The sequence below is a fragment of the Rhinopithecus roxellana genome, chromosome 22 (assembly GCF_007565055.1).
Source record: "Rhinopithecus roxellana isolate Shanxi Qingling chromosome 22, ASM756505v1, whole genome shotgun sequence".
Lineage (NCBI taxonomy): Eukaryota > Metazoa > Chordata > Mammalia > Primates > Cercopithecidae > Rhinopithecus > Rhinopithecus roxellana.
Genome location: NC_044570.1, coordinates 8789831 through 8805213, shown reverse-complemented (window position 1 = coordinate 8805213; position 15383 = coordinate 8789831). Strand labels below are relative to the sequence as shown.

The 15383-nt window shown below is 43.2% G+C and overlaps 1 protein-coding gene across 1 annotated transcript in view; it reads right to left on the bottom strand.

Moving 5' to 3' along the window:
• The window catches only part of USP9Y (ubiquitin specific peptidase 9 Y-linked), a 226358-nt gene extending 224288 nt beyond the window's left edge, over positions 1-2070 (bottom strand). Inside the window, exon 1 of the mRNA XM_010356752.2 lies at positions 1859-2070. Within this exon, the coding sequence (XP_010355054.2) occupies positions 1859-1921 (63 nt within the window). The 5' untranslated portion in view covers positions 1922-2070. The remainder of the gene's footprint in view (positions 1-1858) is intronic.
• Between the last annotated feature and the right edge of the window lie 13313 nt (positions 2071-15383).

Genomic DNA, 15383 nt, shown 5'->3' with positions numbered 1-15383 from the left:
ACCTAACTTATCGTGTGAGAATGAACCCCAAGAAAAGAAGTCTTGAAAGTTTCGTAGTGAAAGAACCTGTATTTCCTTCTTAATAGTGACCTTGTTTTGTGGACTTAGAGGATGAATGAGTTGCCCAGTAGAGAATGCCCCCTAAAAAAACAAAATAAAATAAAATAAAATAAAATAAAATAAAATAAAATAAAATAAAATAAAATAAAATAAAATAAAATAAAATAAAATAAAATAAAAAGCTGAGCGCGATGGCTCACGCCTTTAATCCCAGAACTTTGGGAGGCTGAAGTGGGCGGATCACCTGACGTCGGGACGACCATCGAGACCAGCCTGACCAACATGGAGAAATCCCGTTTCTACTAAAAATACAAAATTTGCCCGGCGTGGTGGAGCATCCTGTAATCACTGGTACTCCGGAAGCTGAGGCAAGAGAATCGCTGGAACCCGCGAGGTGGGGAGGTTGCAGTGAGCCAAGATCTAGCCGTTGCACTCCTGCCAGGGCAACAAGAGCGAAACTCCCTCTCAAAAAGAAAACCAAAACAAAAAATCAGCATTAGTAGTTAAGGGATACGTATACATCTTTCAAGTTTAAAAATCTTCTGAACAAATAAGACAGTGGGCAGATACAAATTTAGTAAAATTATACGCGAATTTTAAAACATTGTTAATATAAACGTTTAAAATTCCAGCGTAAATTTCTAGTTTGCAAAAAATTTCACACAAATTAGTAAAATATCTGCTCCACAAGTCTAAGTTAATATTTTGAGATACCGAAAAAGTACATCATGCGTAATGAGTTTTCACAAAAACAGGTTCAACTACTAACAGAGACAAGTTGTTTCTGTAGAGAACAAAACAGAGAGGAGATCTGATGTAAACTAAATCGGAACCGAATTGTTCATTAAAATGCGTCATACTGCGTCTTGGCGTTTAGCAAAGTAGCGGAGAGGAAGAGGAGGTACAACGGTTTAAGAGGGCAAAAGCCTGGTGCAGACTCTGAGGTCAGACGGTGCGGGTGATTGCGAGAGTTGGACAAGTCTGGTCTGATGACCAAGGACCGCTGAGGCCTAACTCCGTTCCTAATTACTCCACCTGGGTAACGGCATTTGGTGCAATGACCCAGTTTCGAGCCTGTGAAGGACCGTGGAGCAAGGTCTGTAACCAGGAGCGGTTAGTCCCTGGCTCTGAGTGAGGCCTCGGGCATAGACAGCAGGTTCTTCCAGTGAAACCAGAGATTTAAACCTCCCCACTTCACCTTAGGTATTAGGAGAAATAGGAAATGCGGGGGACACTAAGCGGCCATTTTTCCTTACAGTGCAAAATAGACAGCAGTTCCGCCCATGACTGCCCCAGCCCTCCGAAATAAGAAGTCTCCGGCCTGGTAGGGGAAAAGAAGGAACGCATATACTCAGAATCCCCTGAGCTTCCCTACATTATGTCACATCTGTCTCTCAGTGATTTGGAAGGCGCAGGTGGTTTACGGTACAGACGCCATGTCCACGTAATCAGGGAACCCCACGGTGGGAGACACAGACTAGCCTCAGACAGACCTACACTTGGGAATAGTGGACAACAAAATATCAGTAAAACATTTTGATATTACTTTCTAGGCACGCGGTCGTGACTGCGGCCTGCGTGCCTGAGGAAGCCACTGCTCACAAATACTGGAATTTGGTCTAAGAAGCGTCCATCTCTTTATAGAGGTGATGGATACCGCTTCCTCTTTGTCATTCTGTAGCTCTCTTTACCTGTTTTCGCCTGGCTGCTAGGGCTGTCGCTGAGTTTACACGGACTCCAGTTGGTTAGTTTTTCCTGAGTCACCTTGTACTAATCCCGCAAAGGCGATTTCACTTACTCGCGGTTTTCGGCCAGGTCTCTCCTGCGACTCACTCCTATCTCCCGGTCCGGACACCAGCATCAAGCGCTGAGGTGAACCTCCCCAGTAAGACAAAGGCAATCTCCGTCAAGGCCTACTAGCGGCATGAACGAGGGAGGGACTCAGAGCAACACAGTCCGCAACGGACGGGTTCGGTTAAATTGTGTCTCCAGCGATGTATTAGACCCGTCCTCTTCAATATGGCGGATTGAATCCGGCCAACCAAATAAAAAAAAAAGAAAACGAGAAACAGACCGCGCAGACAGCTGCGCAGGCTCCCAACATCCCCAGCGCCCCAACCCTCCAAGACCCCACCCCCGGCAAGCCCCGCCCCTAGAACCTCTCCTGCTCTGATCTACGTCTTCCTGTCTTTGCCATCCTCTCCTGTTCCTAATTTTCTTCCCTTTTCTACTCTTTCCATACCCAGAAGCAGCGGAACTGGAAACACCTTGGTGCCCTAGACGGAAACCTAAGTCCCGACTGAAGTGTATCCATCACCAAACACTGGGATAGCTGCATAGAAGGCCACACAATAAAGATAGCCCAGGAAGGCACTGGCTATCCGCTGCCCCTTCAGGGACTGCTATATATAGAATTCCTGTCCTTAATCGCTTTGCTTTCCGTCCTGTAGCTGCTTGTGGAAACAGCTGACTACTGGACAGGGCGGAGTACAAAAGACGGTTTAGTGAGACTGCAAATCTCATGTGAACTGGTAGGACGCAAAGCGTATGGCATACTCAGGAAAGGAAAGACTGATCTTGTGTGGCCCAACTATGTTACTCTTACGCTTTCACTTGCATCACTGGTTTTTACTTCATCGTTAATCTCTGCTCTGGCCAATAACAACCTGCATGAAAACATCACCAGTTTTCAAGTTTTTCCCAGGATGAACAGTACAGAGAAAAGTGAGCCTGAATGCTGAGATCCTGAGACCCTGCTGCGGCGCCTGGGAATTCATAGAGCAGCTCTTCAGGTGCCAGCACTTCTCGCATCGTTTGCCATGCAAGAAAACCTAACCCTATCCTGAGACCCTTGCCTGGGGTGATTGGAAGAGCTGCTTCTGTAGAATCTTGGGCCAGGCCATCTGTGTGGATGAATAGGAGAAAAGCCTGGTTGTTGCCTCCTGCAAGATGTATTCAGTTCCTATTTCGTCTTTGTTCCTTAATCTGTTAGTATGGTATATTACATCAATTAATTTTTCATATTAAATCAATCATGAATTCCTATTATGAGCCCCATTTGCTCATGATTTAAAATATGTCTTATATGTTGCAGATTCACTCTTGGTATTGTTTGTCCATTTTTGTACCCACCTAGCACGCTTATGTAGAATTGCAGATTTGTTAGGATTAGATATCATGTAATACTACCTTATGAAGCTCTTTTTTTTTTTTTTTTTTTTTTTTGAGACGGAGTCTGGCTCTGTCTCCCAGGCTGGAGTGCAGTGGCCGGATCTCAGCTCACTGCAAGCTCCGCCTCCCGGGTTTACGCCATTCTCCTGCCTCAGCCTCCGAGTAGCTGGGACCACAGGCGCCCGCCACCTCGCCCGGCTAGTTTTTTGTATTTTTAGTAGAGACGGGGTTTCACCGTGTTAGCCAGGATGGTCTCGATCTCCTGACCTCCTGATCCGCCCGTCTCAGCCTCCCAAAGTGCTGGGATTACAGGCTTGAGCCACCGCGCCCGGCTACCTTATGAAGCTCTTAATACATGTATTGCTATCCTTGGTTTTCCATGAAAAAATTAGAATAAGTTAATTGTCCAAGATCATCAGCCAGGAATAAGAAGTTCAAGTGTTGGCCAGGCACGGTGGCTCAGTCCTGTAATCCCAGCACTTTGGGAGAGTGATACGGGCAGATCACTTGAGGTCAGGAATTTGAGACCAGCCTGGCTAACATGGCAAAACCCCATCTGTTTCAAAAACACAAAAAATTAGCCAGCTGTCAGAGCAGGTACTTGTAATTCCAGCTACTCAGGAGGCTAAGGCAGAAGAACTGCCTAAATCTGGGAGGCAGAGGTTGCAGTGATCCCAGATGGTGCCACTGCACTCCAGCCAAGGTGAAAAGAGCAAGACCCCATCTCAAAAAAAAAAAAAAAAAAAAAAAAAAAAAAAAAAAAAATAGAATGCAAGTGTTCTAAGCCCCTAACAAAACTCAGTTTGTGCTCTACACCTGTGCCTCATGTAATAATCATAATCAAAATATTCTCTAGAACTTATTCCTGACTTGTACGTACTAACTTTACTACTCCTTTGAAGGAGAAGTCTCGATAGGTATAGATATGCAGACATAGGCTAATTTTTTTCTTTATTGCTGCTAAGATTTTATTGTATAACATACATCCTATAAACATCACAGCTCAATTTTCACTAAATACTAATACACTGTGTAATAATATACTAATACACAGGTCTACCAGTGTTACTACCACCATCTTAATATAGAACTCTGTTGGATCTGGGATTTTATTTTACCTTATTAAAAAGCTACAAGATTCACCTGTTACTATTTAGGGGATCCTAAGACAATATTTTGGGACTAAGTCCATAGACTTTATGATGGCAGAACAAGCAATATCAAGGACTTTACTACTCATAGCAGAACAAGCAGCATGAGCATCATGTTTGCAGACTACCCATGCTTCTTAAATCCCATAGGAGTGATGCAAAGGGGTCCACATATTTATGTGTCAGACATGCAGTGCAATGCAGTTCCTTGCATTGCAGATAAGGAACAGTTTGGAATTCTACTTTAATACTAAGGCATAATAAGCAAGCTTGCTCTTTGTCTATTGGAAAGTAGAGAAGGATATTACCTTACATGTCTAGGTTACTAAGAACATAAATAAGCCAGACGTGGTGGCTTACACCTGTAGTCCCAGCACTTTGGGAGGCTGAGGCAGGTGGATCATGAGGTCAGGAGTTCGAGACCAGCCTAGCCGAGATGGTGAAACCCTGTCTTTACTAAAAATACAAAAATTAGCTGGACTAGGTGGTGGGCATCTGTAATCTCAGCTACTCAAGAGGGTGAAGCAGGAGACTCCCTTGAACTCAGGAGGTGGAGGCTGCAGAGCCAAGATCGTGCCACTGCAATCTAGCCTGGGCAACAAAGCAAGACTCCATCTCAAAAAAAAAAAGAAAAAAGAAATAACGTAGATAAAGAGTTGTCAGGATATTGCATTGTGGCATACCCAGGAAGGCATATAAGGAATGCAAGATTGATAGAAGTCTGTCTGTCCCAACAAAGACTGCTAACATGTCAGAAACACATCTTCCTAGTCCTTGCCTTTCCACCACCCCCTCAATTAAGTCTTCTGACTTCTATCATTACCCAATTTTGATTTATATAAGTAGCTTCATGTGGGCTGGGCCCAGTGGCTCACGCCTGTAATCCCAGGACTTTGGGAGGCCAAGGTGGGCAGATCACTAGGTCAAGGGATTGAGACCATCCTGGCCAACATGGTGAAAACCCATCTCTATTAAAAATACAAAAAAGTAGCCAGGTGTGGTGGCAGGCTCCTGTAGTCCCAGCTACTCGGGAGGCTGAGGCAGGAGAATCACTGGAACTCAGGAGGCAGACTTTGCAATGTGCCAAGATAGCGCCACTGCACTCCAACTCTGGCGACAGAGCGAGATTCCGTCTCAAAAAAATAAAATAAAATAGATTCATGTGACATGTAAACTTGTTACTGGCTTATTTCTTTCATATGATATCAGAGAGGTTAATTTATATAGTATAATATATAAAATACCAGAGCATATCTATCTCATTACTGTTGACGGACATTTGGGTCATTAATTATAGTCCATGTATTTTGGTAGACATATGTCTACCTTGTTTGTACTAAGCCTGTTACTGGAATTCCTAGAGTATTTGAGTACACATATGCTTATCTTCAATGGATAGCGTCAAATAGTTTCCCAAAGTGATTGTGTTTATTTGAATCATAAACCTTCAGGGTTTGTTTGTATGTCAGAAGCAACCAATATTGATAATTGATAAACACTGATAATTTCATATGGTTTAGTGTGTAAAGTTATATCTCTACCAGTGTTGCCAGAGGGGAATATTCAACCAAATTGAACTCACCAACAACTCTCTTCCTGTGCTCTAAGGAGCTACCCATCAAGCACCTTAATTCAGCATGGGTCTGGAATTGTAACACTCTCGATTCAATTAATGGCATAGGAAATGGGGAACATATCTGAGTTAAAATAATACATTAAATGGCAGCATAAAACACTTCAAATTAAAGTTTGTAAGTTCAGAGACTTTTTCACACTTCTTTTGTTTATACTTTTCTTCAATGACTACTGCCTTTAACATTAATATTATTTCCTTACTTTCTGGTTCTGTATTTTTAGGAGAAAAAGTGCTATTAGATTACATTTTAATCAAAATGACTCACTTCATTCTTTTTCTACCTGGAAAGCCTTGGTAAGTATACTAATCTCTTACTTTTTTTGTTTTTTTTTTTTTTTTTTTGAGACGGAGTCTCACTCTGTCACCCAGGCTGGAGGGCAGTGGCTGGATCTCAGCTCACTGCAAGCTCCGCCTCCCGGGTTTACGCCATTCTCCTGCCTCAGCCTCCCGAGTAGCTGGGACGACAGGCGCCCGCCACCTCGCCCGTCTAGTTTTTTGTATTTTTTAGTAGAGACGGGGTTTCACCGTGTTAGCCAGGATGGTCTCGATCTTCTGACCTCGTGATCCACCCGTCTCGGCCTCCCAAAATGCTGGGATTACAGGCTTGAGCCACCGCGCCCGGCCATCTCTTACTATTAAACCCACATCGTAAAATAGGTGAAAGGAAGGGACTTTCAGAATGGTGGCATGAGGAGTTCTCCATCCCCTACAAAACAGCCATACTGGTAAAAGTTATACAGAAAAAAATTAGTAATGACTGGGCGTGATGGCTCACACCTGTAATCCCAGCACTTTGGGAGGCCAAGTTGAGTAGAGCACTTGAGGTCGGGAGTTCGAGACTGGACCAGCAAAACCCTGTCTCTACTGAAAATACAAAAATTAACTAGGCATGGTGGTGCACACCTGTAATTGCAGCTACTCAGGAGGCTGAGGCACCAGAATAGCTTGAAGCTGGAAGGCAGAGGTTGTGTGAGCAGTGATTGCACCACTAAACTCCAGCTGAGGCAAAAAGAACTAGGCTCTCAAAAAATAAAATAAATCTCTGGAAGTAGTTATAAAGGTATACAGCAAGTGGAGAAACACTTATTCAAGCGAATTTACAAAAGCTGAAAAAACACAAGTTTGTGGTATTTGAGCCCCACTGAAATGAGAAATAGGCACTTTAGCAACTATAGCTGGAGATTTCTAATGCTACTTCTAGTAATATATTAAGAGCAACTGGAAGAAGATTAACAAGGATATAGGCAGTGAAAACTGTAAAACATCTGGGCCTCCCAGGGATTTGAGAGGCTGAGGCAGGAGAATCACTTTAGGCCAAGAGTTTAAGACCATTCTGAGATCACAGTGAGATTCCTTCTCTGCAAAACTCTTTTAAACAAATCACCTGGGCATCCTGGTGCACACCTGTAGTCCCAGTTAGTCAGGTTGCTGAAGGTGGAAAGATCTCTTGAACCTAGGAGACTGGGGCTGCAGTGAGATAGGATTGCACACTGCTCTGCAGCCTGGACAGCACAGCAAGACCCTGTCTCTAAAACAATAAAAATAAAGTAAAATAAAACAGAGAATAACGTGAATGACTAAATTAAGAATAGAAAAACAGGCCGGGCGCGGTGGCTCAAGCCTGTAATCCCAGCACTTTGGGAGGCCGAGACGGGCAGATCACGAGGTCAGGAGATCGAGACCATCCTGGCTAACACGGTGAAATCCCGTTTCTACTAAAAATACAAAAACTAGCAGGGCGAGGTGGCGGCGCCTGTAGTCCCAGCTACTGGGGAGGCTGAGGCAGGAGAATGGCGTAAATCCGGGAGGCGGAGCTTGCAGTGAGCTGAGATCCGGCCACTGCACTCCAGACCGGGCGACAGAGCCAGACTCCGCCTCAAAAAAAAAAAAGAAAAGAATAGAAAAACAGAGAATATTGGCCGGGTGTGGTGGCTCATGCCTGTAATCCTAGCACTTTGTAAGGCCAAGGTGGGTGGATCACAAGCTCAGGAGATCAAAATCATCCTGGCTACACGATGAAACCCCATCTTTACTTTAAAAAGTACAAAAAATTAGCCGGGCATCGTGGCCGGTGCCTGTAGTCCCAGCTATTCGGGAGGCTGAGGCAGGAGAATGGCTTGAACCTGGGCGGTGGAGCTTGCAGTAAGCTGAGGTTGCCCCACTGTACTGTAGCCTGGGTGACGGAGGGAGACTCTGTCTTTTTATTTATTTATTTATTTATTTATTTATTTGGTTTTTTTTTTTTTTGAGACGGAGTCTCTGTTGCCCAGGCTGGAGTACAGTGGCCGGATCTCAGCTCACTGCAAGCTCCGCCTCCCGGGTTTACGCCATTCTCCTGCCTCAGCCTCCCGAGTAGCTGGGACTACAGGCGCCCGCCACCTCGCCCAGCTAGTTTTTTGTATTTTTTTAGTAGAGACGGGGTTTCACCGTGTTCGCCAGGATGGTCTCGATCTCCTGACCTCGTGATCCGCCCGTCTCGGCCTCCCAAAGTGCTGGGATTACAGGCTTGAGCCACCGCGCCCGGCCCGCCGACTCTGTCTTAAAAAAGAAAAAAAAAAAAAAAAAAAAAAAAAAGAACATCGATGAACCTAAAAGGTCATTCTTTGAACAATTAACAAAATGAACAAACAGCCGGGCGCCCTGGCTCAAGCCTGTAATCCCCGCACTTTGGGAGGCCGAGACGGGCGGATCACGAGGTCAGGAGATCGAGACCATCCTGGCTAACACGGTGAAGCCCCGTCTCTACTAAAAAATACAAAAAACTAGCCGGGCGAGGTGGCGGGCACCTGTAGTCCCAGCTACTCGGGAGGCTGAGGCAGGAGAATGGCGAAAGCCCAGGAGGCGGAGCTTGCAGTGAGCTGAGATCCGGCCTGGGGACAGGGCGAGACTCTGTCAAAATAAAAAAAAAACAAAATGAACATTTAGGTAGAATGACCAAGAAAAGAAGTTACAAAGGCCGGGCGCGGTGGCTCAAGCCTGTAATCCCAGCACTTTGGGAGGCCGAGACGGGCGGATCACGAGGTCAGGAGATCGAGACCATCCTGGCTAACACGGTGAAACCCCGTCTCTACTAAAAAATACAAAAATCTAGCCGGGCGAGGTGGAGGGCGCCTGTAGTCCCAGCTACTCGGGAGGCTGAGGCAGGAGAATGGCGTAAACCCGGGAGGCAGAGCTTGCAGTGAGCTGAGATCCGGCCACTGCACTCCAGCCTGGGCCACAGAGCCAGACTCCGTCTCAAAAAAAAAAAAAAAAAAAGAAGTTACAAGATTCAAGTTTCTAAAATCAGAAATGGAGCTTAATGAAAGCAAACTTAATGAAAAATTTTAATTATAAAGGAATATTATGAACAATTGCACGCTAACAAAATCAGTAGCTTAGATTCCTGAAAAGCCATAAACTTCCCAAACTAACTCAAAATGTAAAAGATTACAGTAACCCTGTAATAAGAGTGAATTAATGCCATAAAAACTTCTCTCAAAGAAAAGACCAGGTCTAAATGAGCTTCCTCCTCAATTCTACTAACTTCTTTCTTTTTTTTCTTTTTTCTTCCTTTTTTTTTTTTTTTTTTTGAGATGGAGTCTTGCTCTGTTGCCCAGGCTGCAGTGCAGTGGCGCAATCCCAGCTCACTGCAACCTCTGCCTCCGCCTCCCAGGTTCAAGCAATTGCCTGTCTCAGCCTCCCATGTAGCTGGGATTACAGGTACCAGCCACCACGCCCAGTTGATTTTTGTGTTTTTAGTAGAGAAAGGGTTTCTCCATCTTGGTCAGGCTGGTCTTGAACTCCTGACCTCATGATCCACCTGTCCTCCTAAAGTGCTAAGATTACAAGCGTGAGTCACCGTGCCCAGTCAATTCTACTAACTTTTAGAGAATTAATGCCAATTCTTTATAAACTCTTCCAAAAATAGAACTGGCAGGAGAAATTTGCAACTCATTCTGTGAAGTCATTTATGATATCAAAACCAAAAATATGAAAAGAAGGCAGGGTTGGGGGAAAAGAGGGAAGAAGGAATGAAACAAATTAAGCAAGAAGGGAGATTGGGATAGAGGAAGAAAAGAAAGGAAAAGAAGGAAAGAAAATAACAGAACAATATTTCTTTTTTCTTTTTTTTTTTTTTTCTTTTTTTTTTTTTTTGAGACAAAGTCTCCCTCTGTCACCCATGCTGGAGCGCAACAGCAGCACAATCTGAGCTCACTGCAACCTTCACCTCCTGGGTTCAAATTATTCTCCTGCTTCAGCTTCCCAAGTTGAATAACTGGGACTACAGGCAGGCACCACCACACCCAGCTATTTTTTGTATTTTTAGTAGAAACAGCATTTCACCATCTTGGTCTCGCATTTCAAGGCCTCCAGCTGCCTTGGCCTCCCAAAGTACTGAGATTACAGGCGAGAATCACTGTGCCTGGCAAATATTTCTTATAAATATTTACAATAACATCTTCAAAAAAATACCAGGAAAGTAAATCCAGCAACATATAAAAAGAATTATGGTAGAAGGAATTTTAATAGAATAATGTCCCCCAAATATGTTTACATTATAATACTGGGCATATCAGAATACATTTCCTTACATGGCAAAAGGACTTTGCTAACATAATTAATGTTTAGAACCCTGAGATGAGATTATCTTGGATTGTTTAAAGTGGTCTAATCTAAATAATGAGACAATAGAAATGGCCACTAGCCATAAATAAAAGGCATCACTCAGAAAGTTGCAGCAATGATAGAAGGGTCAGAGAAACAGAAAGCTAATGACCTTGAAGATAGAGGAAGGTGGCTGCAAGCCAAGGAAGGTGATTGGCCTCTAAAACTGAGAAAGGCAAAGACTTTACCTTAAAAAGAAATATAGCCTTTAATTTAGCCCATTAAAAACTGTGTCATTGGGCTAGGCAAGGTATCTTCCACCTATAACTCCAGCACTTTGGGATGCCAAGGCAGGCGGATCACTTTAGGTCAGGAGTTCGAGAGCAGCCTGCCTAACATGGTGAAGCCCTATCTACTAACAAAAATTAGCCAGGCATGGAGGTATACACCTGTAATCCCAGAAATTCACGATGCTGAGGCGGGAGAATCCTTTGAACCTAGGAGGAGATTGTAGTGAGCTGAGATTGCACCACTGTACTCCAGCCTGGGTGATAGAGCAAGACCCTGTATCAAAAAAAGAAAAGAAAAGAAAAAATGGTGTCACATTTCTGACCTAAGAAATGTAACATAATAAATTTATACTACTGTGAGCCATGATGTATAAGATAACTTGTTAAAAAGCAATAGAAGGCAGGGCGCGGTGGCTCACCCCTGTAGTCCCAGCACTTTGGGAGGCTGAGGCGCATGGATCACCAGGTCAGGAGATCGAGACCATCCTGGCTAACACACTGAAACCCCGTCTCTACTGAAAATACAAAAAATTAGCTGGGGACAGTGGCGGGCGCCTGTAGTCCCAGCTTCTTGGGAGGCTGAGGCAGGAGAATGGGGTGAACCTGGGAGGTAGAGCTTGCAGTGAGCTGCGATCACACCACTGCCCTCCAGCCTGGTGACAGAGTGAGACCCCGTCTAAAAAAAAAAAAGAAAAAACAATAGAAAACCCATGCACCATGACTAAATAAGAGTTATCCCAGGAATGAAAGGTTAGTTTACCATCTGAAAATCAACTAACATAATATACGTATCAATAAAATAAAGGACCAAACCAAAGACCATAATAACAAATATAATAAATAATTTGACAAAAATCCAACACTCTTTCTTGGTCAAAAAAAAAAAAAGATTAGGAAGTTAGAAACAGGAGGACATATATGAAAAACCCAGAGTGATATCTTTACAATGATGAAAGACTGAATAATTTTTCTCTTAAATCAGCAGCAAGACATGAATATCTGTGCTTGCTATTTCTTCAGCATCATAGGGAGATCCTAATGACAGCAAATAGGGAAGAAGGAGCAAAAGGTATTCATATTGGAAAAGAAGAAAAAAAACAATATGTACGGGTGACATGATTTGGTATATCATGAATCTGTAAACTTTGAAGCAACGCACCAAAACTCTGTCCTAATAAGTGAGTCCCGTTAAGGTTGTAGATTAACATACAAAAATCACTTGTATTTCTTTACACCTCCACGGAACAATCTAAAAAAGAAATGAAACAATCTCATTCACAATAGCATCAATAAGAAAAAAATTCTTAAGAAAAAATTTGGGCTGCATACAATGTTTCACACCTGTAATCCCAACACTTTGGGAGGCCAAAGTGGGTGGATCAGTTTGAAGTTCGAGACCAGCCTGGCCAACATGATGAAACCCCGTCTGTACTAAAAATACAAAAATTAGCCAGGCCTAGTGCCATGTGCCTGTAATCCCAGCTACTCAGGAGGCTGAGGGGAGAATCCGTTGAACCCAGAGATAGAGGCTGCAGTGAGCTGAGATTGTGCCACTGCACTACAGCCTGGGGCACGGAGCAAGTCTGTATCTCAAAAAAAAAAAAAAAGAAAAATTTAACAACTGCAAAACTTACACTCTCAAAGTGACAAAATATTTTTGTAAGAAATTATAGCAGACCAAGAAAAATGAGATGACATCTCTCATCTATGAAGTGTAAGATTTAATACTATGATAATTGGAATACTCCCCAAATTGATCTACAGATTCAACACAATCTGGATTAAACTTTTCATTGGATATTTTGCAGCACTGAGAAATGGATCTTACAATTTACACACAGTATAAGAATAAGCACAGACATCTTGAAAAAGAAAGAAGTTGAAGAACTTATACTACCTAGTTTTAAAACTTACTGTAGGGCTGGGTGCAGTAATTCACACCTGTAATCCCAACACTTTGGGAGGCAGAGGTGGGTGTATCGCCTGAGGTCAGGAGTTTCAGAGCAGCCTGGCCAACATAGTAAAACCCCATGTCGACTAAAAGTACAAAAAGTTAAAACTGGGTCCAGTGACTCATCCCTGTAATCCCAGCACTTTGGGAGGCCAAGGCTGGTGAAACGGGAGGTCAGACCATCCTGGTCACATCGAGACCATCCTGGCTAACACGGTGAAACCCCATCTCTAATTTAAAAAATATATATGTAATAAAAAATAAAAAAGCCAGGTGTGGTGGTGTATGCCTGTAGTCCCAGCTACTTGGGAGGATGAAGAAGGAGAATCACTTGAACCAAGGAGCACAAGGTTGCAGTGAGCCAAGATCACACCACTGTATTCCAGCCTGGGCTACCGAGTGACACTACCTCAAAAAAAAAAAAAAAAAAAAAAAAAAAAAAAATAGCTGGGCATGGTGATGCATGCCTGTAATCCTAGCTACTTCAGGCACCTATAAACTCCACTACTTCAGGAGGCTGAGGCAGGAGCCTCAGCTTGAACCCCAGAGGCAGAGGTTGCAGTGAGCTGAGACCACACCATTGCACTCCAGCCTGGGCAACAAGAGCGAAATTCTGTCTCAAAACAACAACAAAAACAACCACCACCTTACTATAAAACCACAGTAATTGAAACAGTGTGACTCTGGCATAAGGATGGAATTCAATGGAATTAAATAAAAAATCTGCTGCAAAAAGTCATTTTGAGTATTTTTTCAAAAAGAAAACACTTGGCCAGGCATTGCGGCTCATGCCTGTAAACCCAGCACTGTGGAAAGCCAAGACAGGCTGATCACCTGAGGTCAGGAGTTTGAGACCATCCTGGCCAACATGGTGAAACCCCTTCTCTACTGAAAATACAAAAATCAGTCACGCATGGTGATGCATGCCTATAATCCCAGCTACTCAGGAGGCTGAGATATGAGAATCACTAAAATCGGGGAGCTGCAGTTTATAGCAAGACAAGATTGAGCTACTGCACTCCAGCCTGGGCAACAGAGTGAGACTCTGTCTCAAAAAAAAAAAAAAAAAAAAAAAGGGAGAACACTTCCAATTCAATAACAAAAAGATAAATCACAATTTAAAAACTAGATAATGAAATGAAAAGAAATTTTCCCAACTAAAGGACAATAATTAAATAACTAAAGGACTATAGCGCATGAGAAAATCTCAACACCATCAGCCATCAGGAAAATGCTCATCAGAACCGAGTAAGACACCACTTCTATCTACTAAGTTGACTGTAATTAAAAAGATACTACATTCTTGATAATAGCAAGTGCTGCCAAGAGTGTAGAGATGTTAAAACTCTCATAAACTGATGTTGGAAATATAAAATTGTGCAACTACTTTGACAAACAATGATTCTGATTCTACAAAATTTTAACATAGACCCAGCAATTCCACTCCTAAGTATGTACCACAGGGAAGTGAAAACATATATTCACACAAAACATGTACACAAATGTTCATCATTGTATTACTCATTAGAGCCAGCAAGTAAAATCACCCAAATGTTCATCAACTGACAAATGGATAAAATGTTATTTCTTTTTTTCTTTTCTTTTTTTAGATGGAGCCTTGCCCTGTCACCAGGCTGGAATGCAGTGGCACAATATCGGTTCACTGCAACCTCTGACTCCCTGGTTCAAGCAATTCTCCTGCCTCAGCCTCCTGAGTAGCTGGGACTATAGGCACCCATGACCAAGCCTGGCTAATTTTTTGTATTTTTGGTAGAGATGGGGTTTCACCATGTTAGCCAGGATGGTCTCAATCTTCTGACCTTGTGATCTGCCCACCTCAGCCTCCCAAAGTGCTGGGATTACAGGTGTGAGCCACAGCGCCTGGCCTGAGAGACACTTTAAAAAAACATATATTTTTAGCCAGGCGTGGTGGATTACACCTGTAATCCCAGCACTTTTGGAGGCCTAGGAGGGCAGATCACTTGAGGTCAGGAATTCAAGACCAGCCTGGCCAACATGGCAAAACCCCATCTCTACTAAAAAATAGAAAAATTAGCCGGACATGGTGGTGAACACCAGGAGTCCCAGTTACTTGGGAGGCAGAGGCAGAAGAATCACTTGAACCCTGGAGTCAGAGGTTGTAGTAAGCTGAGATCACACCATTACACTCCAGACTGGAAGACAGAGCGAGACTCCATCTCGAACAATACCAAAACCAAAATGTATACATACATTTTTAGAAACAGGACTGATGTCTGCTGGAAAATATGTGTATCATTTTACCAGGGGACTCTAATGCTCTCGTTTTGTTGTAACGATTGCATAATACTTAGCATTGACCTGAGGGCAAAAAAAAAAAGCAAAAAAAAAAAACCCCAAGAACCAGCCTTGAGAAGACAGAAGAAGACAAGAGAAGCCAGCACCGTGGGTGCATGTGTCTGATGTGCTTGCTTTCTTTTTTTTTTTTGAGATTAAAAAAACTTATTGAATATCTTCCATGGGCAGGTTATTTGTAGGCATAAGTGGTCATGGTGAAACTT